This window comes from Neofelis nebulosa, chromosome 4, assembly GCF_028018385.1.
Source record: "Neofelis nebulosa isolate mNeoNeb1 chromosome 4, mNeoNeb1.pri, whole genome shotgun sequence".
Taxonomy (NCBI): domain Eukaryota; kingdom Metazoa; phylum Chordata; class Mammalia; order Carnivora; family Felidae; genus Neofelis; species Neofelis nebulosa.
This window is the reverse complement of record NC_080785.1, coordinates 15267213-15294265: the sequence shown is the minus strand read 5'-3', so window position 1 is coordinate 15294265 and position 27053 is coordinate 15267213. Positions and strand designations below refer to the sequence as shown.

Genomic DNA, 27053 nt, shown 5'->3' with positions numbered 1-27053 from the left:
TTTAGAAAAATTGTTTTTGTCATTTCGTCTAGCATTTGTTTCCATATTTCTAAATGATATACTAACACCACTATTTCCGGGTCTGCCTGCTTTGGGCAGGAACTAGCAGCTTCTTAGGACGCTAGATCCCACGTTCACTCTTCTTGCCCTGCCTCACCAAGGGAAGCTACAACACTTGCCAATTTCCAGGCCCCGCCACCAAACCGCCACGCCCTGGGCACCTGTGCCCCCGCAGCCGCAGGCCCGAGGTAGCTGCGAGCCGGGCCCTCCGTCTTAAGCCGGCCCAACATGCCGGGCTCAGGACGTCTGCGGAGAAGGACTCCGTGGTGTGAAAGCGGAACCTGTTACCAGGCTGCGGGGTTCAACTGGAGTTGGAATAAGCAAGCCAAGAGAAACCCCAGTGTTTCTAAGGACCCCCCCACTTTCCGCCGGTTGGCCCATCCGTGCCGCGCAAACCTCTGGTCTGAACGGACCCCTCAAGGCTTCTGTCTGACAGGAACCCGAATGCATGGCCTACCTCCAGAGAGGAAGGCCGGTCCGCACGGGACAGTCGCATCGGATGTCCAGCACCAAGATGCGACGCAGGTACAGCCTCCTGTCACTTGGAGAGAGGTCTATGCAGGCTGGAGACACTGAACCAGTCCTTCCGGCTCACCCTGTGGCCACTCCCTCGGCCCAAAGGCCCCTCACTGAACCCCAACACAGACCTCTTCAGGCCGGTGTCCCCACAATTCTAATTTCCTTTCTCACTGGGACCCCACTCTCTGCGGCTCGCGTGGCATCTCCGGCCCCGGGCGGGAGAGCTGCACCCTCCCTGCCTCGGGAGCCCCGCCAGCCCTGCACCCACCCTCGCCAGCCCGGGAGGAAACCCTCTTCCCGCCTCCGGGGCGGGGCGGGGGGTGGGGTGCAGTTCGCATGTCCTGTCCTGCAGACACTGCTGGTGGGTGGTGTGCCCCCAAGTGCCCGGGGATGGCGCTTCGGGCGGCTGCCAAGTCCCCGGGCTCTATGGGCCCGGGCGAGAACCGACGGGCAGCACCTGTGATCGTGAAATCCTCCTGGTCCTTAAGACCGAAAGGGTGTGCACGTGTGACCAAACAGGTACAGGGGTAGGATGGGAAATGGCCATTTTAATGAGGGAGAAACCCAGGCTCCAAGATGCTAAGAAGCCATCCCAAGGTCACCGAACAAGTCCGCTTCGGGAGCTGGAGACTAAAATACACTCTGCCCGGGGCCACAGGAAACCTCCTTTCCCTTGGACGTGACCTGCTTGCACCAGAAGTCCAGTCCCGGGTTCGCTCAGGGAGAGCCCCTCGAGCACAGGGCAGGGACACCTGGAAGCCTGGGTCCAGGGGAGCGGCTACCCCAGCCGGCACCCTGGCCTCCACTGAGGGGCCACAGGCCCTGATGTCTCTGGATGGGCAGAACCCAAATCACTTGGTCCCCTTGGCACAGACCCAGGATCTTGGAGAGGCACAGTCCCAAGCCACAATCTTGCCTTCCTCCAGGCCCCCGCACTTGAGATCCGGCTGGTCCTCATCTTCCTCCGGGAGTCTGGGGAGGGTGAGAAGAGGGGCCAGGCTCAGGATGACGGGCTCTGCCGGCCGGTGCGCCTGATGCCAGGGCTGGCGTGGGGACTGCGTGACCACTGCACAGAGCCAGGAGAGTCTGCAAAGGGCTCTGGGGTTGGAATGAGGATGCCCCATAGCTTGAGAGAACCACCCACCGCCTCCGTGCAGTGCCCCTTATCTACCGAACAGGGTGACGCTCCTGCTTGGGTGGGTGCGCTAGGGGGCCCAATAAGGGATGGGGTGACTGGGGCTAAATGAAACCAGGCCCTGAGTGGGGCAGTGAGGGAGGGGTGTCTCCCAAGAGCTGCCCCAGGCTGGTGGTGGAGCAGGGGGCTGAAACTGGGAACGGAAGGAGGATCCAGATCAACAGTGGGGGAGGTGTCAGCGGAAAGGAAGGCCTCGACCCCTCTCCGGTGCCTGCCGTGATGTCATTCTGGTCACACTGGGGACAGAGAGGCCACCCACCCAGGCCCACGGTCACTTACAAATGGGGTGGTAGTGGAGCCCCATCAATCCAGTGCCAGCCCTGGGGGCCTCGCTGGGCCCCCACCCAGGAGTACTTGGTGACTGGGTATCTGCTCAGGAAGTCCTGAAGGAGAAAAGCAGCTGGTCACCCTTCTCCGACACTAGTAAGGCTCCTTCCCGGGAATTCTGCGCCCCACCCTGCCCCACCCCTGCCCCACCTCCTGCAGATTCCCAACTTACTGAGCCAGAGAAGTGACTCGGCTCAACCCGGCTCTCCCAGAACACCAGGAAGTGGAAAGCTGTATTGGATGCTCGAGGGTTGGCAGACACTGTGCTCAGGACTGGGGACCAGAAATGGGGGTGATCCCACCTCCGCTTCACGGGGAGAGAGGATGCGAATGCCAGTCCCCACCCAGCAACGCGAGATGGATAGTGAGCGGCCAGAGAGGCGGGGAGAAAGCTGGGAGACTCCAGAGTACATCCGGGGAGCAAACAGCCTGACTGTGCAGGAGGCGATGACAGGGCTGAGGCGGCCGCGGAGGGGGCCTGGGAGCAGATGGCCAGCAAGAGCGCACCTGTCAGCGAGAGCGTAATGTACCCTGCACCAGTTGGGTGCGATGTCATGACCATTTACAAAAAGAAGACAAGTACGAAGGCCACGGAGCGGTATGAGGAAAGTCAGCAGACACGGTTACAGTGAATCAGACGTCAATCAGCTGCGCCATGATCACTGTCATGACAAAACACGTACGCACACAAACACAGACACGCAAGGAACGATAAAAGCCGGGAGTGCGTTGGAGAGCTATTAGAGACCGTCTTTCTTTTTCTTTTAAAGTATTTGTCCTTCAGGTCATGTTGTTTTTGGCAACAGAGTGAACAAAAACATTGCATTAAAAATTTTTTAACTTGGAAAAAGATGTTTCAGTGCTGTAAGTCCCGGTGTGGGGCAGCGATGCTGGTGCATCTTCCAGAACATACTTCGGTGCCACCTTAACAGGAGCAGTGACATCCTTCCGACCACTTGGGTGAGTGATTCCACTTTGGAGGAAAAATCCAAGAACATAAAGGGGGAGGAAATGAACTTCTCCAAAGATAACACAGTGTTATTTGTAAAGAAAAAATGGAAACCACCCAATTGCTTAGTAATAAGGAAATAACTAGGCACGTTATGGGACATCAACACGATGGAAAATTACAATGCCGGTAACAATGACAAGTACGTAGAAAATGTAACGCCAGAAAATGTAAATATGAAAACACGCAAAGCAAAGAAGAGCAGAAGAGCAAAAATATGGCCTGGGGAAAGCATCATCCATAGATTAAGTTCCAGAAACTTCTGAGTCACTTATGGTCCAAAGAATTGCTGTGTATGAGGCCGCCGAAATCCCAGGGCCTCCACGGCCTTCAGCTGGTGCTTCTCCAACTTTGCCACCAATGTGGGAACATGGGGGAATATGACCCTCAGCAGAATTTCCTTGAAATCCCATATTTTCCATCTTAAAAGTGAGCTAAATTATCTGCTAAATTAGCCTTCAAACATCTTTTTTAAAAATTGTGAATAAAATACATACCAAGAAATTTAGCATTTTAACTATTTTTAAGTGTACAAGCTGCTGGCATTATGTCCATTCACACTGTTGTGCAACCACCGTCCATCCCCAGAACCTTCTCATCTTCCTCCATGGAAACTCCAGGCCCATTAAACACCTTCCTATCCCCCCCACCTGCTTGAGTAGAGCACCACTCTACTTCCTGCCTTCATACATTTCAGCTTTCATATTCAAATGCTCCAATTAGTTAATCTTCGTAATCTTACGATGGAGATTTTTTCATGGTTTTTTTTCACCTTTCTGTAGTCAACTGTGGCTTCTTCCTCCCTCCACCCCACAAACACAGCCGTTCTTAAACCAATGGCGAGTGAGTCTGCTGACTGATGACACTTAAACTTTCTCCTTTTCCCTAACTGCGAGCAAAATCAGCTCTTGGGGAGGCTGAGACCTGCTGATCCAAGGGCTGTGTGTGTCACTGGCACCTTGGAATGTCCCCGGGTGTGTGTGTCCCAGCTCCTGGAGTCTGGCCTTTGCCAGCTCCCTCTGCCTGCCAACCCTCAGCTGCTCCTCCTCGCCCGGTGCCTCCTGAAGCTTCTGTCCTCGTGGAGAGCTCCACAGTCATCACATTCCAGATTTGAACAGCCCGGGACCCAAATCTTCACCCTTGTCTTCTTGCAAGGAGCTTATCCAGACTTCATGATATGTTTCCTATATACTTATGTTTCAAATAATTGATCTTTAAAAGAATTCTTGGGGTGCCTGGGTGGTGCATTCAGTTGAGTGTCCAACTTCATCTCAGGTCATGATCTCGTGGTCCATGAGTTTGAGCCCCGTGTCGGGCTCTGTGCTGGCAGCTCAGAGCCTGGAGCCTGCTTCGGATTCTGTGTCTCCCTCTCTCTCTGCCCCTCCCCCACTCATGCTCTGTCTCTCTGTCTCAGAAATAAACATTAAAAAAAATAATTAAAAAAATTAAAAAAAAAATAAATGTTAAAAAAAGTTAAAAGAATTCTTTATCTGAAGCTTGCAATTTGGTGAAGTTCATCTCCCCCTTGGAGGACCCAGCAGCCACAGGGAAGTTTTTGCTCAGGGGGCTGAGGTCATTCTGAACTCAACCTGTCTGCTTAGAGGCTGGAGGGCAGGGACAGGCTTTCTGAGGACACTTGCTGTGCTCAGTGGGTCACTGCCCAGCTGGGTCCCCTCCCCAGCTCCAGCCACTCTCTAGGGACCCACCTCCATTCCCACTGGCCTCCATTTTGCAGACGCAACCAGGGGCCTGAGAATGTTCTTATCTGACAAATGTAAGAACTCAGGTCTGACGCAGGCCCCCAACAAAAACGCTTAAATACTGACCTCCTGCTTACAGGGCTACTGTCCCTCTAGCACTTCCTCCTAATTACGTAGCACACATTATTCACAGAACATTTAGAAGATTAGAAAAAATTAGAACTTTAAAGAAGAAAAAAAAAATCACTCGTAATCTTGCCCCCAGCGGTAACCACAAGTAGGATATTACTATACATATTTCCTTTCTGTTTTTCCTTTGTATATGTATTTTTACCATATTGAGATTTGATGGTTTTCAATCTACATTGTATCTTTCTCATTTCTCCATGTTTTCTGAAACGTCAGTGCTATTCCTGGTAATGAAATAACTCATGTTCACTGTAAAACATTTTCTCCAGCATGGTTTTCTGTCCATCTCCAGGGAACTCTCTGAGAGAAAGAAGGCAGGAACCACCTCTCCTGTTGTGCAGCACAGAACAGCTTTGTGTCAAGACTGGGCAGGAACAGTCCAAGAAAACAGAATGTTATGTATGTGGAACCTTAAGTAAAATATTAACAAGTCAAATCCAGAAGTATTTGAGGAAGAAAACATCACGGCTAAGTCAACTAGCACAAGAGGCCTGTACTGAAGTGAACAGCCTGCTTGGGATTCTCTCTAAATAAATAATAACATAAAAAATAAAAAAACAAAAAGTAAAATAAATAAATAAAAACAGACGAACGTGATTCACCACAGAGATTAAAGAGGAAACAACGGTATCATCTCGATACACACACAAAGAAGCATCCCATGAAATGAAACTCATTCATGTTTAGAACTCTTCAAAAAATGGGACTAGAAAGGAACTTCCTTAAATGCTAACATTTAAGGAATGGGCTGTTCTGGCTCATCATTGACTCCCCAGGGCCAAACACAGCGTAGGTGGTCAATAGATACTTATTAAATCACTGACGGAAGGAACCCTCACGGTGAAGGGCTTGGCACAGGCTGGACGGGAGCACGCCTGCGCCCGTGTTCCCGGCTCCACCTCTGCATCTTAGAATGAAGAGTAGGTTGACGACCTCGGGAGCCCTGATGTCTGGTCCTCCCGCATGTAACTTTATTTCCCCAGGCCTAGGTGACTTTTTCTGCAATGCAGAGTTGGACTAGATCTTTGAGATTCCTTCCAGCGCTAGGAATGGGTGATCCGTAATGATACGTCCATCTTTCCGCCGCCCGCCTCCTTCTCACCTGGATGTGGCCCAGCAGGGGGAGGGTGGCATGGTGAGACGAGCAGAAGGCCTGACTGGCCTCCCAGGCCCGAGCCTCGGCAGAGAGGTAGTAGCAATGCTTCTCACACCACATCCAGCCCGGGGGGCACGGCTGGCAAGTGGCCCCTGCAAGCACAGAGACAGACCACTGTAAAGAGCTGAACGGATGCGCGGTAAAAAAAATCAAAGTCTGGCCATGGCCTTGGCTGATGGGACAGATCCGGAGCATGGAAGTGGTAAGCCTTGGGAAGGGCAAGTGGGATGGGCAAGGACCCGGGCAGGCTGCAGAGTTTGTGCAATGGCCAAAGCCGCCCGAGGCGGGGGCTGTCAACCTACTACTCGTCAGAGCACAGGCTGTGTCCAGTGGGAGGAAGGAGCTCCTTTCCCTCTCTGTGCTCAACAAGCCCCATGTCTTCATGCTGCACCTGCCCAGGGCAGGGGTGTGTGTGTGTTTCTAATTCTCAGAAAGCTGCTGTCAGGACTACACACCCTGGTGGTGGCCAGAGGAGGAGAGGGGACCAGGAGGAGGCACCATACCTACTCTAGAAGCCAGGGCCACAATGGTGACCGCGGACACCGCCAGAAACACAGCCATGACCACTAGGGCCCAGCGCAGGGACTTCATGTACAGAGGCAGCCCTGGGGGAGGGGACAACCAGGAGAGACAGGTGAGAACCCAAGACTCGTACACGAGCATCACGCCTGCCTTAGCACCCCCCTCACCCTGGCCCAAGACACCACAGAAACCCACTCAATTTAGGTTAGAAAATTATTATTGGGGAGAAAAACACTAGAAGATGTTCTGCTTCTTTAAAAAGTAGAAGACGTAAGAATCCATTCAAGGAGAACAACGATTGGCTGACAACCATCTGCTGAGCACAAACCGTGCATTAGACACAGGGCACGAATACCACCAGGGACAGGGCAAGACCCCTGCACTCATGGGGCTCAAGGTACCAGGAAATAAAGCTCCAAACGGGAGGGATGGGGGTTCAGCTTAAACATTGGCAGACCTGGCTTCCAGTCTTGGCTCTGTGGGTCCCCCAAGTGTTTTTGGTATGTTTTCCCACCTGCCTCTCCTATCTCTCCAGGCCACTGGAGGCCACTGGTGAGGCATCGTGCAGAGCGTGCTTTGCAGGCCATAGAGCAGGAGACAGACGTGAGTTGTCAGCAGCTCCCGTGAGCTGGACCCAGGGGACCAGATAACTAGAACGAGGCTGCAGAGGGGAAAGGAACTCCAGAGAGAGGCAGGCAGAAGAGAGAGAACATATTTGAATCATCCTGCCCCGGTGATGGAGTAACCAGGGAGGCCAGGGGGGAAACGTGGGGAATAAAACACAGTAAATGGTTAATCGCGGCCTCAGACAGCTCACGGTGGCTTTCTACCCAGAAACATCTAAAGTAACTGAGCACTCCTGGGGCACCTGCGTGGCTCAGTTGGTTAAGTGTCTGACTTCGGCTCAGGTCATGATCTCAAGGTTCAGGAGTTCAAGCCCCGCATTGGGTTCTGTGCTGACAGTGTGGCCTGCTTGGGATTCTCTCTCTCCCTCTCTCTCTCTGCCCCTCCCCCACCAAACTAAACAAATAAACTTTAAAATAAATAAATAAACGAGTAACTGAGTACTCCTGAATTTGAATTTGACCTCTGCCAGGACACAGAAGCATGAAATCAATTAATGTAAGAAGAGGCCTCTCCTCTCCCAGGCACTTGGCCACAAGGGGCCATGGGACCCAGCCACATCTCGGGGATGAGGGTTGGGAAAGCTACATATTCAGTGTAAGGGTCCCAAGAACGCAAGTCATCGTATTTGTCAAAGCCTGAAACAGCAGAGGTAATTCTCCAGCAAATATTTTACTATTTTGAAACGACTAATGCCATTTTTAAAACCATATGCACAGGATACACGCCCCATATGAATGCACACATGTGTGTATGGTACACACAACTTATACACAAAGAAAGCTGGGACACACTTCCAAGGTTTTTAAGAAAACATGTTTGCAATCATAATTCAACTTTAAAAGCAAAGGCACTTTTGAAATCTTTGACTTCCCTTTTCCATTAGGAAAAACACTTGCTTCAAAGACTGGAAAGGGAAGTATGTTACGGTGATCTGTGAAGAGTCACATTCCATCTATGACCTTTTAGGAATTTGTTCTTTTTTTTTTTTTTTAAACACATAATCCGCTTCTTAAAGGGATTTGACCCAAATTTTCATCAACTGATAAGTGGATAAACAAAATGCGGTATATCCATACAGCGCAATATTCAGCCATGAAAAGGTAGGAAATGCTGATGCAGGCTGCAACGTGGCTGAGCACTGAAAAGTTTATGCTCAGTGAAAGAAGCTTGTCGCATAAGGGCACATATTACGAGTCCATTTATGAAATGTCCAGAACAGGCAAAACCCACAGGGACAGAAAGTAGATCAGTGGTTGCTGGGGAGAGGCTGGGGGTGATGGCTAAAAGATACAGCGTTTCCTTTTAGGGTATTGAAAAAATACATTTTTTAAGGTTATTTATTTATTTTGAGAGAGGGACAGAGAGAACAAGTGAGCGGGGGAGGGGGAGAGAGAGAGAGAGAGAGAGAGAGAGAGAGAGAGAGAGAGAGAGAGAATCCCAAGCAGGCTCTGCACTGCCAGTGTGGAGCCAGATGTGGGGCTCGAACTCACAAACAGCGAGATATGACCTAAGCCAAAATCAAGAGTCGGACGCTTACCTGACAGAGTCACCCAGGCATCCCGAAAATATTCTAAAACCAACTGTAATGGTTGTGCACCTCTGTGAATATACTGAAGACCACTGGATTGTACACTTTACATGGATGGGTTTTATGGTATATGAATTATGACTCAATGAAGCTGTTACCAAAAAAAGTGTTTTGAAAATGCTTGGAATAAAAAATACATACACATTGATAGTCTTAAAAGCAGAAAAGCCTGCAGAAGAAAAGGAGAACAAATCTACCAATCACCTCCGTCAATGTAACTCTTGTGACTGAACACTGAATTCAGCTCTGACCTTTCAGAAAAGAAATACAGCAGGTTACATAGTCTCACACACCTTCCACTCTGGGCTGCAGTGCTGACCTTGGGGATGGCCTCCCACAGAGCCAGGGTCCTCCCCAAATTTCCAGGCAGGAGTCCCACCTACCCCCTTTCAAAAACAATTCTTTGGGGTGCCTGGGTGGCTCAGTCGGTTAAGCGTCCGACTTCGGCTCAGGTCGTGATCTCGCGGTCTGTGGGTTTGAGCCCCGCGTCGGGCTCTGTGCTGACAGCTCAGAACCTGGAACCTGCTTCTGATTCTGTGTCTCCCTCTCTCTCTGACCCTCCCCCCATTCATGCTCTGTCTCCCTCTGTCTCAAAAATAAATAAATGTTAAAAACAAAAACAATTATTATTTTTTTTTAATTTATTTATTTTGAGAGAGAGAGAGAGAGATGGAGGGAGGAAGGGGCAGAGAAACAGTGAGAGAGAATCCCAAAGGTTCCACACCATCAGCACTCAGCCAAACTAGAGCTCCAGGCGGGGCTCAAACTCATGAACCATGAGATCATGACCTAAGCTGAAATCAAGAGCCTGACACTTAACAGACTGAGCCACCCAGGCAGCCTGCTAAAGTCCCCTCTAAACTCGTCTTCTCCCTATTTCCAATTCTGGACCTGCTTAAATGGAATTCGCTCAGGGTCTGCAAACCTACCCAGTCCCACATGGCAATTATACACAGTCCTTCCCTCTGGCCCCATTCTCTAGCTTCCACCCAATCCTGTTTCCAAATCTTGGACTGACCATCTCTGATGTTACACCCTCTGTTTACTCTCTCACTTCGAACTCCATCTTAACTTGCCATATTTCCTACCGGCAACTGAAACAGTCTGCTTCCTCCCTCCTAGCCAAATCCGGGTATCAGGGGGTGGAACCAGGTTTTGTGGGGCTTCAAGTTTATTCAGTTTGCTCTCCCCTGCTTGCACACTGTTTCTCTCTCTCTCAACTGTAAATAAACATTAAAAAAACATTTTTTTTAGAGGGGCGCCTGGGTGCTTCAGTTGGTTAGCGTCGACTTCAGCTCAGGTCATGATCTTGCAGTTCATGGGTTCCAGCCCCATGTCAGGCTCTGTGCTGACAGCTCAGAGCTTGGAGCCTGCTTCGGATTCTGTCTCCGTCTCTCTCTGCCCCTCCCCTGCTCCCACACTGTGTCTCTCTCTGTCTCTCTCCCTCTCAAATATAAACATTAAAAAAATTTATTCAATTTGGTGGGTGAGGGAAGGGGTCTTAAAAAATATAATAAAAGCCTCCAAACACAAAGTTTGGCATAGGACTCAGAGGGTTCCTGCCAGTGAGGCTCTGCTTTTGTGTCATCGCCTTCAGGTAAAATCTATCACAATTGCCCTGCTCCTCCCGCTGGGCAGGACCATGCTGGGGCATCACCCTCTCTGGGCCCCATTTCCTCCATGCCCCCAGCACTGGTGAGTACATTCTTCCTGCCCGTCCCACCAAAATTATAACCACCTCTGGAGTTCCTAGGCTGCCCCACCATCTCCAAAAGACACCTTCTACCCCAGCCTCTGCTCCCGTTTTCCGTTCCAGAAGGCTCCTGCCCAGACCCCTCCTGGCTCCGTCCCAGGCTGACCTGCAATTAAACTTTAGTCCTAGACTCTTATTAATCTGATCAAAAGCTATTGACTTTAAAAGACTCATTGTGGTAGACAGAATAATATTCCCCCCCAAAGATGCCCACTTCTTAATCCCTAGAACCTGTGAATATGTTAGGATACATGGCAAAGGGAAATTAAAGTTTTGGACGGAATTAAGGCTGATCATCCGTTGACTTTAAGATGAGGAGACTCTCCTGGATTTTCTTGGTAGGCCCAACGTAATCACAAGGGTCCTTAGAAACAGAAGAGGGAGGCAGAAGGGCAGGAGAGTCCGAGAGGGCGGCAGCAGAAGGAATCAGCCACACATTGCTGGCTTTGAATATTCTGAGGGGTATGAACTAAGGAATGCAGAGTCTTCTAGCTACAAAAAGGCAAGGAAACGGAATCTCCCCCAGAGTCTCCAGGAAGGAACACGGTGCTGTTGACACCTTGGCTTTAGACCAGTGAGCCCACATCAGACTTCTGACCTACAGAACTGTAAGATAATAAATTTGTGTTGTTTCAAACCACTAAGTTTGTGGCAATTTGTTACAGCAGCGACAGAAAACACATCATCAGGCAGACAATGTGCTCACACCGAACTGCAAAAGCCAGGAGCGATGTGCGTCCCTGAAGTCTACCCACAACTGAGACATGGCAGAGACGGGCTTTGCGGCCTGTCTAGCTGGCCTGGTCTTCCTCTCACCTGGCTAAGGTTTTGGCATTTTGCCTGCTGGGCAGGTGGCTAGCCCTCCTAGCCTCTGTTCCTGAGCTTTCCAGCTAGAAGGTTGCCTCTGCCACCCCCAAACCCTACTCACCTTTCAACGCTTAGTTCCAGGAAGCTTTCCCATGCCCCCAGGGTTCACCAACCACTCCCTCCCAGTTCCCAGTCCAGGGTTGTTTATATCTTTTCCAGGCTCCTTCTGGTTCCCTGACAAGAGAAGGGAGGCTGGGCCTGAGAGAGGAGCCAGAAGTCGGGAGTCCGGGGACCTGTGTTCCCATCCGGGTTGCCACCCCCGTCACGTGATCCTGGAAGACCTCCCCTGTCCCGGAATTCCTCCCTCCTCTACTTCTCCACACTAAGAGGGAGTGAGAAAGTTCTTGCGGTGGGACGGCGGAGTGGTGGTGGAAATAGTGGTTTTACTCTTTCATCGCAGACAGCTCAAGTACAACCACTAGCCCCGAACGTTATCGATCCCAGCTCGGCGGGACAGGCCAGGCGGGGCCGGGGCAGCGGGGTGGTCGGCGGGGCGCCGGGAAAGGGGAGCGCTCCGGCTGCGTCGCCCCCTCCCCGGCCGCGCGCTTACCCATGATCTCTATGGCCCGGGGCAGCTTCTCGTCGCTGTCCGTCTCGGCGCGGGGCAGCAGCGCGTCCTCCTTCTCCAGCCCCAGCTCCCTGCAGCGGCCGCCGCACGTGGTGGGGGAGCCCGCGGGCTCCGCGCGCCCGTCGGCGGGGCTGGCCCGGCCCTCGGCGTCGAGGCCGCGCTCCGGCCGCGCTGGGGTCCGCTGCAGGAGCGGGTGGGTGGGGAAGGCGTGGCGGGAGGAGGCCGGGGACTCGGGCACCGGCACGGTGAGGAAGCGCGTGGAGGGCGCCGGCGAGGGCGCGCGGCTGCTCCCGGCCGCGCCCACGGACTTCACGCGCACGTCCACCTGCAGTTCCACCGGGGCCCAGGCGCCAGGCAGCTGCTCCCCCGACACCAGCTCGGCCCCCGGCGCCTCGCCGGCCCGGGGCCGCTCGGCCACGGAAGGGCCGGGCGACGGCGGCTCGGAGTCCGCGGACGTCTGGCGGCGGAAGGCGCCGTAGCCCAGGCTGGATGGCGGCAGCCGCGTGAGCGCCGGGCGGGCCGGGGGCTGCTGCTTCCCGCCGGCGAGGTCCTGGCCCGCGCCCGCCGCCTTCTTTACGGCTCGGACCAGATTCGGGCTGCTCTCGAGACTCTCAAGCCGTAGTTCGTCGGCGGGGACCTGCAGCTGCTCCGGCTCCGCGACTTGGCTCCCCAGGGGCTCCATTGGGAACTCGGCCTGGTCTCCTTCCGATGCCGCCTGGGCCCGCTTCATCACCGACAGACGAAGAGCGGAGCGCACCTGGGCCCAGGTAGGCACCTCCCCGGTTTGGATTGGTCCAGCCTGGACAATTGTTTTCAGGCCACGCCCCTCACCCGTGCCCCCGCCCACCCCAAGGGCCCCGCCGGGATTGGCTGTGGCTAGGATTCTATTGGCCACGCCCCTTAGGCTACCAGAGCCTCCTTCACCTGGCACCAGGAATGGAGAGGGGCAGTGGACCTAGCGGAGGGGTAACCCGAAAGGCAGAGCTGGGAACAGAGACATAAGGAAGAACCCAGAGCCACGCCTGACTCCTCCCTCTTCTTTGCACCCAGTCCCACGGCCCTCTGCCATTGCGCTGATTTTGAGGGTTACAGCTTTGGGCTGAGGGCGGTTGGCCAAACCCGTGAGAGAGCCTGGGACTCAGATTAGCAGGTACAAAGGAAATTGGGCGGCCTGAGGAAAAGGAGCAGAGCTGGTTGTCCTGACCGTGTAGTGGGGGAAGGGGCACCACACCTGAGAGGACTCCGCCACAGCAAAAGTCCCCGGGACAGCTACTCTGAAGGCCTGACTCCTATTAGCTTAACTCGTTGAAAACTGAGGGGTGTATAAGCATGAATGTGTATTTTCCACGGGGAGAGAATCCTGGTCCCCAGTCAGCCTGGTGTGGTGCAATATGGGGTGCCCAAACCTGGCTAGTGATCTGAATACTATTTTAAAATACACATATTCCGGGCTGGGCTCCACCCACACTTACTGAATCTCCTAAGGTGATGAGGCCACTTTTAACAAGTGCCCCAAGGTAGCAATGACAAGTAAAATAGAAGCCACTCTGTTAAATCTGAATTTTAGAAAAATAAGAGTTAGGTTTTTAGTATAAGTGCACCCCAAGCACTGTGTGTCCTTCTATTTAAAAATTATTCATTATCTGAAATTAAAATTTAATCTGCCTCCCATATTTTTATTTGTTAAATCCGGCAACCTTACCCCGAGGGCTTCTACTGGATTGGTTTTAGGAGCAACATTTGGAAAGACCAGATACTTGTTACTCCTAGGGGAGAAGGGAGGAAGGAGAATGTGGAAGAGGGATTCTAGGAACAGATGTCCACCCCCCCCCCCCACCCCAGAAGACAAGTAATGGAGAGAAAAAGTCCAGTGGAAAGAAAGTGCTAGATGAAAAAGTTATGTTTAGGGGCTCCTGGGTGGCTCAGAAGGTTAAGTGTCTAACTCTTGATGTTAGCTCAGGTCATGATTTCATGGTTCATGAGATTTGGCCCAGCACAGAGCCTGCCTGGGATATTCTCTCTCTCTCTCTCTCTCTCTCTCTCTCTCTCTCTCTCTCTTTCTATCTCTCTCTCTGCCTCTCCCCCACTCATGACTTCAATCTCTCAAAATAAATAAACTTAAAAAAAAAAAAAGAATACATGTTATGCTTAATCCCTTCAAAAATCCAGACCATATATGTAACGTGGGGACATATCCATGCATGAAAATACATTTTAAAAGACATGAAATGATACGCCCCAAAGTGATAATAGTAGATGCTGCTGTAGATAGTTTGGGGAGACAGTCTAAGAGACTTTAATCTTATCTGTAATGTTTCTACTTTCTAGAAAGAGAATGTATGCATATTCTTAAATAAAAATCCATTTTTACAAAGGTGGCATATTGTAAGGTTCTTTTATTTTTTTTTTTATTTTTTTTTTTTTTATTTTTATTTTTTTTTTTAATTTATTTTTGGGACAGAGAGAGACAGAGCATGAACGGGGGAGGGGCAGAGAGAGAGGGAGACACAGAATCGGAAACAGGCTCCAGGCTCCGAGCCATCAGCCCAGAGCCTGACGCGGGGCTCGAACTCACGGACCGCGAGATCGTGACCTGGCTGAAGTCGGACGCTTAACCGACTGCGCCACCCAGGCGCCCCTGTAAGGTTCTTTTAGAGCTGATGGAGATTACTATAAAAATTAAAATAATGCAGATGTATGTAAAATATTTTATTTTTGTAAATGTTTTTTATTTATTTTTGAGAGGAAGGCAGACAGACAGAGTACTAGTAGGGGACAGACGGAGAGAGGGGAGACACAGAATCTGAAGAAGGCTCCAGGCTCTGAGCTGTCAGCACAGAGCTCGGAGCCCGATGCGGGGCTCGAACTCGTGAACTGCGAGATCATGACCTGAGCCGAAGTCAATGTTCAACTGACTGAGCCACCCAGGCACCCCAGAAGTATATAAAATATAAAGGAAAGGTCTCTCCCCTCTTTTTCCCCTCTCAGAGGTAGCCACTGTCCCTGCTGACATTAGTTGCTTATCCATTTTTGGAGTGACCTGGGGTAAGAGAGGAGCAACCTGACTTTGCTTTCCTGTTTACATATCTTTTCCTGGGATGATGATTATCAAATAGTTTATAACATCAAGCATCTCTAATGTCCCAGGTGTTTGGGCTCAGAGTCAATGTCAGTGAGGAAAACACAATGTGCTTACCATTTAGCCATGCTCCCGTGACCTTGTCGGGGGTACCCCAAGGCCTGGCTCCTCTGGCCACAGCCCACTAAACTGGGCTAGGCTCCTGACTCAGAGGCACCCAGGGGCATCTAAATTCCATCTTGAATTTGAACCGGGGTTGGCACTGGCATCAACAGTGCCACAGGTGGAGCCACCACCGGCCGCAGGAAGTATGAGCAGGAAGCTGCAGGGACTGAAGATGTGGCCGTGGCCAGTCCCTCCCACCTGTTTTCTGGATTCTGTCTGCAGTCACACTTTCATTTCACAAACACTCGCCGAGCAGGGTCCCTAGCCTGCGGGTATACGGCTTTGGCGCATTCAGGGGAGCTGGTGCCGAGATGATCTCTTCCCCTTTAATCTCTTCCTTTCTACTGGTTCTTTCCCTCATCGGTAAACATGAGCAGGTTGTAAATGCCTCCTAGGACCCTGTCTCTTCCTCCAGCGAACACTCTTCATTTCCTCCTTGCACGACCAACTTTCCTTATCACTCACTTTCTCATTCCATCACATCCCAAGCCCTCCCTAAGCCACTGCAGTGTTTCTTCTCCCACGAGTCTGCCGAATTTTTCCTTGCCAAGGGCACCATACATCACCGACTCCTGCAGGTTTCTTCAGTGCTCGCTTTATCTCTCAGAAGCCGTCTGTGGCTTTCCTAACACTGCACTCTGCTGGTTTTCCATCTGCTTCCAGAGACTCCTCACATTCCATTAGGTCACTGACTCTCCAGCTCTCCCTCCAGCCCAGATCTTTCTCCGGACCTTGACCACACAGGTAAGCTATGGGTTGAATTTGGTCTCTCCAGCATGTCCCACCCCAAATTCATTTGTTAAAGTCTTAGTCCCCAGAGCCCCATAACGTGACCTCATTTGGGATTAGGGTGGTTACTGTGATGAGGTCATTCTGGATTAGGCTGGTTCCCTAATCCCATATGACTGGTATCCTTCTATAAAAAAGGGGAGATTTGGACACAAACACACACACAGGGAGAACAGCGTGTGAACATGAAGCAGGGATCAGGGTGTCTACCAGCCAGGGAAGGCCAAAGATTGTTGGCAAACCACCAAAGCTAGAAGATTGGCCTAGAACAGATTCTCTTCCCACAGACCTCAGAAGGAACCAGCCCTGCCAAAGCCTCGACCTTGAACTTCTTGCCTCCACGACTATGAGAGAATACGTTTCTGTCCTTCTGTGAGAGAATACATTTCTGTCCTTCAAGCTTCTCAGTTTATTACTTTCTTACCGCAGGCAGCCACTGCAAACAAGTCACTGTCCAGGCGGCTGCCCGCCCTGTGGCAATGGCTCTCCAGGATGCAGGTGGTCTCTGTGCCCCACCCTTCGTCACAGCTAACAGTTGGGCCAATCGGATTCTCCCTCGCAGGAATTTGGCACGGATCTGAGAGAGCCAGGGCTGGGACGTGTCAGAGCTCCAGGAGGGCAGCTCCCTGGAGGGAAGACCCACAAACTCCTCTTTAGGTCCCTGGAATTTCTCTGGTCCCAGCCCTTCCTAAAGCTTGCTTGTCTGTATCTGTGGATGTCATATGACCCTGGAGTATCTTTCCCTTACCTCCCTTTTTTAAATCTCGAGTTAGCATGTAGCATTCACCACTCTAACTGTAAGTAGCAGAAAAACCCAATTTAGCCACTAGCTGTGTTAGGCCCTGTGGGCTCCCTTAGGGTGAGGCCCAGGCTTTGGAGCAGTCTCCGTTGTGCCTTCAATGTAGAGCCACGGGGGCTTTGTCATCAGGAGGCCATTTACGGGCCGCCTGGGTGACCCATGGGTTAAGCGTCGTCCAACTCTTGATTTCAACTCCGGTCATGATCTCACGGTTCACGAGATTGAGCCCTGTGTCAGGTTCTGCGCTGACAGAGAGGAGCCTGCTTGGGATTCTCTCTCTCCCTCTCTCTTGGCCTCTCCTCACGCTCTCTCTCTCTCTCAAAATAAATGAACATTAAAAAATAAATAGAATCTTTTTCTGCTTATAACAGCAATACATGCTTGTGATTTAAATTTAAATTTTACAGAAATTTAAATATTACAGAAATACATGCTATAGAAAGAAATTTCATGCCCCCCAGACATCTCGGTTATTAACATTTCAATATCTTGTCTTCTGGATTTTTTTCCATGCCTGTCTTACCTACGTTGTTATTATATGTGCATATATTTTATTTCCAAGACATTGCTATTAAATACATACCCATACATAATTCATTTAAGGAGTCTCCTGCTGGTGGACATTCGCGTTGTTTCCATGTGGACAGGCAGTCCTGTTTGAGCAAAATCAATGCAAAAGCTACAGTTATAATTCAGTGACATCCTCGTGCACTGTTTTTAAAAATCAAACCGATGTTATCTTCAGATAGCTTCGTTAAAATGAAACTGCTGAGCCAAAGGGTGGTCACAGTTTTGTATTTGATGGACAGTGTCGAAAGTCCCCAAATTCTTCATAAGAAGCTGAACAAACAGTGGATGAGGGGTTGTTCCCCACAGCCTCCCCAGCACTTGATATGATCAATTTTCTTAGTCTTTATCAATCTGATGGGCAAAAACGTGAAACTTCAACTTGCATTTCTTTAGTTATGGGTGAACTTGACCATCTCTTCGTTTGTTAACTGCGTTACTGAGCAGTGTCCTTACCAGTCTCAGGGGCTGGGCACAGGGCCTCTAAGTCCAGTTCCAGGTCAGGGGCTGGTTTCAGGAAGTGGCTCAGCAGGCACCCTTGTCACTCCTTCCTGCCCCCACACCATGGCGTTCACTGGCCCGGGAAGAGTGATGGTATCTGACCCACGTGAACAGGCCCAAGAGTTATAAAAGCATAAACCAAAGCACGGCTGGCTTCTCCTGGGGAGGAAGCAAACATGGCCACGCCAGGTTCTTGGCTGATGTCCTCTCCTCTGGCTTCCTGAGCCCTTCCAGGGTGTGTGGACACCCAGATGAGAGCAGGAGGGGTGGTTTCTGCACAGCCGGCTCCCTGGCACAGTCCCCCTTCAGTCCACATTCCACCTGCTCAGAGGCTCAGGGGCACCCAAGCCAGTGAGTAGCACTCCTGTCCCTCACTTGGGAACTGTCCTCCCAGCACTTCGGGGCTATCTCTGGTTAACAAGTTCACGTATTTGTTTTGTCGTTCGATGTTTGTCTCTGGCCTTCTAGAAATCATTGCCATATCCCCAGAAGAGTATCTGGTATGTTCGTCTCTGGTTCTTGGCTGATGTCACCCCCAGTGGCTTAGAGTATATTATAAATTTGTTTGAGTGTTTTATTTATTTTTGAGAGAGAGAGAGAGAGAGAGAGAGAGAGCATGAGCGAGGGAGGGGCGGACAGAGAGGGAGACACAGAATCTGAAGCAGGCAAGCTCCTCCAGCCACACGCTCACTCTGCACCCCTGGCTTTGTCTCTGTTCCTGAGACCTTAGCTGTCAGCTGGGAGTGACAGGCAGTCCTGTTTCTGCCTCATTTAGTGGAGGATCCACCTGCAGCTAACCTGGGCCGAGGAGAGACAAACACGGCTCTGGGGGGAGGGGCGGGGGACATAAGGTGGCTTCCAGTCAGGCGTGTGGGTACAGCTGCAACAGGGATGAGAAAACAGTCCACCTGGGTGCATGCAAGCTCATCGAAGGAGACTCACAGGAGAGCAGGAAAACATCTCCCTGAGTCATCAGCTGCTTGCTCTCTGCAAGTCCAAACAGAGGCCCTCTCTTGCTGGGAGCTCCACCCCTGGAATCTGTTCCTGTAGACAGCAGCACATGCATGCTGGATGGTGAGCAGCTAGTGTGTGTGTGTGTGTGTGTGTGTGTGTGCACGCACGTGTGTGTGTAAACAGCCCTGACGTTAGTCACATCTGGGGCAGACCTAGCTCTCTTGTGGATAACGGCCCCCACCTTAGCTGATCTGTGTCTGGGGCTCAGCACTTGAAACAATCTGGATGGAGCAGGTGTGAGCCCCAGGAGACAGAATGCACAAGGCAGGGGGACATGAGACACCTCACCTCACATGTGTGTAAAAGACTCCACCAGGCTGGGAGAGAGCAGCAAATGCCCTTGAGCACCTTGGTGAGGAGGCCCCAAATTTGGCCTAGTGGGTCTCCGGCCTTCCAACTATGGAGCTTGGGATTTCTTAGCCTCTATAATTGGGTGAGTTACCTCCTTATAATATTGCATAACATATGTATTTCCTTATCATATATGGAAGGAACTGGCTCACCCTATTATAGAGGCTGAGAAATCCCAGGAGAGGCCCTGCTGGTTCTGTTTCTCTAAAGAACCCTGACTAACACGACCCTTGTGTGAGTGTCACAGACTCCTCTTCCTGGCTGTCCTTACACAACCGCACCGCCCAGAGCTGGCCTCCACACACAACCATCCCCTCCCCGCCCTTTGGGAGCAGGTCTCTGGCACTGTGGGAACACCTGTCTCCACCCCGTATCCTCCAGCCCTGGGCTGTTCTTTGGACTCAATCCAGAGTCCTCTATCCCAAATCTCCCGTGTTATGATTATTTTATAAGTCTAAGCTTTTAAAAATAAAACACTCAGCTCCCCCCTGGGGCTAGGAACACGTCCATTTTCAGGACAAAAAGTCCAATTGCCCTGTGAAGAGGAAGAAGCAGAAAATCCCTCTGTTTTTTGGTAACAAGTCAGGAGGAAAATAAGATGGCTAACTCTGAATCAGGCTCTTCCTACCCATCGGCTTTGTTTCCTTTCTGCCGTCAGGAGCAGACGGAACAAGGTGCTCCGCTCCAGGGGGCTCCGTCCTCACTCACGTTAGAGTCTAGGTGAGCGGCAATCCTGGGCTAAAGCGGTTCACAGCCTGTGCTGCTGGTGTACAGCCTGCTCAAGAGTCCCTCTTCTGGACCCTGTGCCCGGGGCCCCAGGGGGTGACTCACTACAGAGAAGATAGGGGGGAGGGTCTTCCTGTAGGATCCCACTTCCCACTCCAGGCTGGACTGTGCAGAGCTCAGTGAGGACAGAGAACCAGAGTTCATTTCAATCCTACATGATTCTGTTTCCAGCTGGATCTAAACGAAGGGTCCCAGGGAAGTTGGGCTGCTCCAGCGTGGCTGGATGCCAGACTAGACAGCGGGTGGGCGCCAACAGGCAGCTCTGGGCTGCTCAGGATAAAAGATCAGACACCAGGCCTCAGCAACCCCATAGCCAGCTTGGGGGGCGGTCTCCCCTGACTGCCTTGGGCTCTGAAATTGGGTCTTTTGGGAACTGACCCGGCTGCCCCTGCCTGTGCAAGACACGAGGTCGCCTGTCCAAGGTATGCGCTTGCCTGTCCGAGGCATGGGGTCACCTGTCTGAGGCATGGGTTGCCTATCTGAAGCTTGGAGTTCCCTGCCCTCCTAGGCCCCGGCCCTTCTCAATCCTGTCCTGCTTCTGTGATGGCTCCCTCTCACCTGCCTCCAACTGTCCCCTTGGTCCCCTCTGCTTACCTCAAGGTAGGTGGGCCTGCTTCCTGAAACCAAACCCCACGTCCCTTCTCTCTAGAGGCTTAGGGGTCTGATCCCCCACTCTCACCCACAGATCCAGCCATACCTCAGTGTCCCCAGTGACCCAACACTTGAGTGGCAGGGGAGGCCCAGACCCTGGACGTTGCTTGACCACAGACATTTGTGCCAACCTCTCCCGCACCTGTTGGGACCACTCTCAAGGTAGAGACTCTCCATGTCTGACCAAGTATGGCTCAGAAAGAGCCCGAAATCCCCTTCCTGCCCCCAAAGTGGGAGTTTTAGGGACCTTCTATGGCCCAGGTTAACAACGCAGGTAATTCCCATGTCCTTTAATGGAGACCAGGAGCACTCGACCAATATGACACATCGATGCTAACACTGCTGCCTAAGGTTTGGCTGGGGAAGGGGATGTCACTAGGCCATATTCTTGGCGGACGGTGCAAATGCTTTCCGAAAAGCAAGACTATGTGGGCAGACACTGTTCGGTCCTGCCCGGTTATGAGCATAAGATGATTGCCAGCCTGTCAAATACAAGGAGAGGGAAGGCCAGAGAGAGATAGTAATGGCACACACAGCAAGGTAGAGGTCTTCCTGGGGTGCCGGACATGTGCGTCAAAGTGACCCAAGCTTTCTAGATGACACTGCAGTGAAAATGCAAGCAGGTAGAGGAAACGAAGCTTCTCTCCCCAAACTAAAGGCCAAATTCATCAGTTATGAAGAAGTGATGTCTGACGGGGAGGTTACTGAAAATCGCCGGCTGTGAAGGAACTCTATTAAAGAAAAAAAACGGTTTGCTAAAATTTCCTATTTTATTTCTGTAAAACTGGATATCTGGTCGTCCTTTTTATAATGCAGGCAGAACTTTCCCTACTGTGTACCGTGAATATAATCCATTACATATATATAATACATATCAAATCTCTATATATGTAATAGGGTAGAGTGATGGAGGAGGGTCAGACAAATGGGAGTATGATTGAGAAACAGAGAGAGTATTGGACCAGTTTCTGTCCTAATTCTAAACATGTGAATCCTTTGGCCAAGTAGAAGTTGTCTGCCACTCAACTCCAGCTGATATGAACAAAAACCCTCCACAGAAGCAAACTTCTGGGTGAAGGGCCTTACATCCCTAACGATATTGAAGCCAAGTCCACGGGCCCCATCAAGGTCCCCTCCTTAGTGGGGACCCATCAGAGACCCCAGGCCACAGGGGACCACATCATATGCCAATTTATGGCCACAGGAACCGACTCTGCACATTCCAAATTATAAATTCATATATATAATCCTAACAGGACGTTCAAGGCCCAAACTGGGAGATCGACCATCGTCAAGTTTAAAGGTCTTGCTCCCTTTGCTAACAATTCTAAATTTCATGATGAACTTCTACACTTTAGAAGAAAATTGAATTTACTATTTTACCATAAAGATGTGCGAGGTTTACTTGGTTTGTATGTAGATTCCTTTGAGAGTCTAACAAAAGCTGGGAAACTTCTCCCCTATGTAGTAAAATACACACATTTTGCAGTTTTCAGTTTTAGGAGGGTCACAGATTCCCTGAAGGCCACCCATGAGCAGCAAAGCTCTACAGGATGAAGCTCTAACCAGCGGCTTATTGATTCCACCACATCTTTGCCCTTGAAGTTTTCACAGGCCACTGGGGGAGCTGTTCTCCACCCGCCTCATCAGAGCCCCAAACTGGGATTATGGATGACTTCAGATGCCAACAGATTTAAATAACTCAAGTACCATGACTCAGATAACATGGGAGCCACTCTGGCCACAGGGCTTGAGAATTAAACACTGATTGTCAACCAGAATTACGACATTTCTGCAAGCAAAACACATCAGCTAAAACAGGCATTTAAGTTACTGTGAACCTTAAGGAGACCTTCACAACGATGATTAAGAGAAGTTATGAGGGTCGCCTGGTGGGTCAGTAGGTTAAGCATCCAACTTCGGCTCAGGTCATGATCTCGAGGTTCATGAGCTTGAGCCCCGCTTCAGGCTCTGTGCTCTCTCTCCCTCTCTCTCTGCCCCTCACTCACTTGTGCTCTCTCTCAAAGATAAATAAATAAATAAATAAATAAATAAATAAATAAATAAATAAATAAATAAATTAAAAAAGAGAAGAAAAGAAAAGAAAAGAAAACTTATGCTTTGGGGCACCTGGGTGGCTCAGTCAGTTAAATGTCCAACTTTGGCTCAGGTCACGATCTCATGGTTTATGAGTTTGAGCCCCACGTCAGGCTCTCTACTGTCAGCCTAAAGCCCCCTTTGGATCCTCTGCCTCCCTCTTTCTCTCTCTCCAAAGTAAATAAAAACATTTAAAAAGGAGGGGGGCAAGTCCTGCAAGGTCTGTGACACTCACACAGACCAGGTCTGCCAGGCCTTGTACAGGCCCACATTTTTCTGGCTACTGAGGCAGCTCATGGTCTGTTCCGGCTACTGAAACCTCCCTCTCCTTTGTGGTCTGGGAACACATAAGAGACCCTCTGGCTCATCTGTCTGTCTTAGAGATTTCATTGGTTACCTGGGGATAAGATACAATCCTGATACAAACCTGATGCAGAATGAAAAACTCTCTTGTGGCTTTTTAAAAAAAATTTTTTAAATATTTATTTATTTTTTGAGAGAGAGAGAGAGAGAGAGAGAGCGCAAGCAGGGAAGGGGCAGAGAGAAAGGGAGACACAGAATCCAAAGCAGGCTCCAGGCTCTGAGCTGTCAGCACAGAGCCCAACATGGGGCTTGAACTCACGAGCCGTGAATCATGACCTAAGCTGAAGTCAGACGCTGAACTGACTGAGCCACCCAGGCGCCCCTTTCTTGTAGCTTTTATGAGGTGAGTCTCCTCTTCCCTCCAACATCTCGTTTCCTGTCACCGTGGCACTGGGTAGAAGATGAGGGTTTTAGTGCCATCTTGTTTGCAGTTCTTAATGTTATCAGTTGAATAGTGTCCTCCCAAGTTCCTATGTTGAAATCCCAACCCCCAGCACCTCAGAACGTGACCTTATTTGGAGACAGGGTCACCGCAGATGTAGTTAGCTAAGATAAGGTCATTAGGGTGGCCCTAATATAGTATAACTGTGTAATTTCACAAGAGGAGATCTGGACACAGACATGCATCCAGGGAGAAAACCGTGTGAACACAAAGACTGCGGTGATGTGTCCACAAGCCAAAACCCACCGAAGATCACCGGCGAACCCGTAGAAGCTGTGAGATGGGAGCAGGTTCTCCCTGATGGCCTCGGAAGGGGTCAATCCTGCTGACTCACCGTTCTTGGATTTTTCAACTCTGAACTCCGTTGTCTACCCCACATATTTTGTAGTACTTTCTTACAGCAAATGAATACATTTACCTGCTTCTCCGGTAGGCTATGAGGAAACAGCTCACCCATTTCAAACATCAAAAAGTGCTTAACTGCTCAGATTTTATAGACCAGATGGATGAAACATAAATCTGTCTTTGGACTCACCTTAATCTTTGTCCACTGGGACTGTAATGACCTTTCAGTCTGGAGTTGTATCTTTGCACATGAAGTATTCTGGGAACAAGAGAGAGGAAGCTTGGGCTTAAGAAACCAGAATGAACAGAAGAGGGCAAATACATGTCTTCTGCCTGAAAAACCTTATCAAACACCAGGCACGGACGTTATTCCCCAGCAGTGCCCCCGTGGAGACCACAAACACCAGAAGAGGTTTGCCCCTCCAGCTAGTACACTGTGCGCCTCCAGGGGAGTTTCTACTTGTGGGAGAATAGAGTGGAGTTGTGGCCCACACAAACCAAAGAATCCCGGGCTGGGGCTTCATGCAGGAGCCTTTTCTCCAAAGACAGTCACCTAAATCCCTAAGGGCTACAGCCTGCTCCTATCTGTGCCTGAGAAGGAAAAGGGGGCCCCTGTGGGCAGGCTCATGGAGAGCAGGTAAATTTGAAGACTGTTCCCCTTCCTCTTGGCAGACACAGCCCTCGCCAGGTTGCATGGCTTTGTGCTCAAGCAAGGGCTGAATTCCAGATCCCAGGGTCCCACCCTCAACCAGGTGCCCTTGTGCAGTGAGCTACCTGCACAAACATACGTGGCAGTTCTGATGGCTCTCTCCATCCCCAGTCTGCATCTGCTTCTATTAATGACCGCATCCCATATGGGTGAGGCTTTTGTCCTGTTGCCCAAGAATGGCAGCAAAGGTCCAAAGTTGTAGATAAGAGGTACTAAACACCCTATATTCTAAATCCAAGGAACCCTTGCAGTCAGACTAAGCCTATCTGCAGGGTTATTGAGTGGTGTCCTGAGAACTTTCTTTCCTTCCCAATATAAGATCACAGAGGGAAAGAGGTCATCAACCGCGGGGAGTATAGTGCCTATACAGAGAAACTATTCCCTTGAAGGGGGTGGTGCTTTTGTGACAGCTTTTGTAACCGGTCTTAAGAGTTGCCTTGCTTCAAGCTTATGCACTCCTCGCTAGCTGACCTAAGTCCCTTCGTCTGTAGCAGAACTAACTTTGAGATTTGCAGACCCCTGGCCTTGAGGAGTGAAGGGCCAGACTTTTCCAGGAGATAAGGCCTGACTACATTTAAAAACAGGGGCCTCAGACGCCAGCAAGTCTGTTCAGGATCATGCCGACAACATAGAACTAACCACCTGGGCACCTGCTTCTCCTGCACCCAGTGCCCCCTCCTCTCCCCTCCTCTCCTTTCCTCTCTAAAACCCTCGGGCTTCACCAGGATGGAGAAGATGGTCTTTGACACATTAGTCCACCATCATCCCAGTTGCGGGCTTGCTGAAAAAAGCAACCTTTCCTTTCCCAGCATCACTTGTCTCTGAGTACCGATCTTTTGTCCGAGGAGTGTTTTTCCAGCAATGAGAAGCCCAACCCCAACTAGGAACTGGTTCTCTGTCCAGTAACACGTTCCCCCCATGAAGCCAAGCTGGGGGATGCAAGAAAACCCCCAGTAAAGTTTAGTGTGTGTGTGTGGGGGGGGTGTCTAAAAATACGAGACTGGAGTCCTGTCCCCACCTGAATGTGTGCTGCCGAAGGCTCTTGTTCCCTGGGTCTGTGCCTGCAGACCCAAGGAGTGGGGTTGGGGGTGGGGCTGAGGTGGCTCTCCCAGAGGCTGTTTCAGGAACCCGAGAGTTCTGTCTTCCCCTGCCCTCTCTTCCGGAGGTGGCACTCAGGGAGGACAGGCCTGTTCTGAGGTCTTAGTCACTGGTAGAGCTCTCTCCGGGACCCCTGTCTCCCGGAACGCCTTTCCCCGCTCCCTCCCCCCACCCCGACAAAGAATGGGCTTTCCTAAGCCAGACACCTTTGCAGACAGGTGTTCTGCAGAATGCTCTCAGAGCCAACCTCACTGGGGCCACGGGCCTGCCCTTTCAAAGACCAGGGCACTGTTAACACGAGGCCTTACTCATATGTGGCCAAGGCCCACCTTCCTCTAGGAGGTGGGCCCGGGCCGCGGGGTGCAGGTGAGAGAAGGGCCACCAATCTGCGCACCCCAGCCCCCCAACGGGGCCTAGGATTGGGTCTACTCCCCACCCTAAAGCGTTCTCGTACTAACCAGAAACGTTCCCAACTTGTAGCGTCGGCCGGCTTCGCGGCCGAACGCAGCAGTATATCCTGCCGTCACTAGATGGCGACCCTGCGTAAAGGTACCGCAGAAAGTCGCTACTTCGCGTACCCCGCCCCGCTGCCCGAGGCGGAAGGGGGAACGCGGGGCGCCTTCCCGGACGCGGGGTCCGCGGTGGGACTGAGCCCGCGCGAGGCTGCAGAAGAGTGCGCGGGCGTGGCCGGCACCCCCTGCCCCGTGCTCGGAGGCGGGGCTCTGGAGCGCTGCTCCGCCTCCTGCCCCCGCAGCGCCCCCTATGTGCTCCGCCCCCTGCCCCTGCCCCTCCCCTCCCGTTCAGCGATCCCTGCGGGATTTTGGTGAGGCAGTGTCTCTGGGCCTGGGACGTGAGCCCTAGAGGGGGAGAGAGCCGCTCCCGGCCGAGCAGGGGCCCCTGAGGCGTCGACCCCGGACTCAAGACCACCCAGGGTGGGAGCTGAGCGTCAACTGAAAGAACAGTTTCCTCGAAAAACCAGAGTGGCTCCCCACCTTGATAGCTTATTGTCTTCTCTCCCTCTCCCGCCGCTGTAGCATGCACTGCAGGAGCAGGTGCACTTGGGCAGTGCATGACGTTGCCTGCAATTCTCCAAACTAGCCCCCTCACCTGGGGTTTCTCCCTTAGTCTCTCTCCTGGCAGGACAGCCCCAGAGTTACCAGTTTTCTGGAAGGGTTCCCTGAAACCACAACCTTCTGCTCCAGAAACCAAGTTATAGG

General features: G+C 51.3%; 1 protein-coding gene and 1 long non-coding RNA gene across 2 annotated transcripts; one reads left to right on the top strand and one right to left on the bottom strand.

The window, feature by feature from the left end:
- Positions 1–1107: 1107 nt before the first annotated feature.
- KLRG2 (killer cell lectin like receptor G2) lies at positions 1108–12865 on the bottom strand. Its single transcript, XM_058724114.1, has 5 exons — positions 12063–12865; positions 6659–6760; positions 6102–6247; positions 2054–2157; positions 1108–1551 (listed from the first exon to the last, which is right to left on the bottom strand). Exons 1-5 carry the CDS (start codon positions 12808–12810, stop codon positions 1431–1433), a joined length of 1221 nt encoding a protein of 406 aa, XP_058580097.1. The 5' UTR covers positions 12811–12865; the 3' UTR covers positions 1108–1430.
- LOC131508911 (uncharacterized) lies at positions 12760–17226 on the top strand. Its single transcript, XR_009260212.1, has 2 exons — positions 12760–12847; positions 15988–17226. It is a non-coding gene; the product is annotated as an uncharacterized LOC131508911 (long non-coding RNA).
- The last annotated feature ends 9827 nt before the right edge of the window (positions 17227–27053 follow it).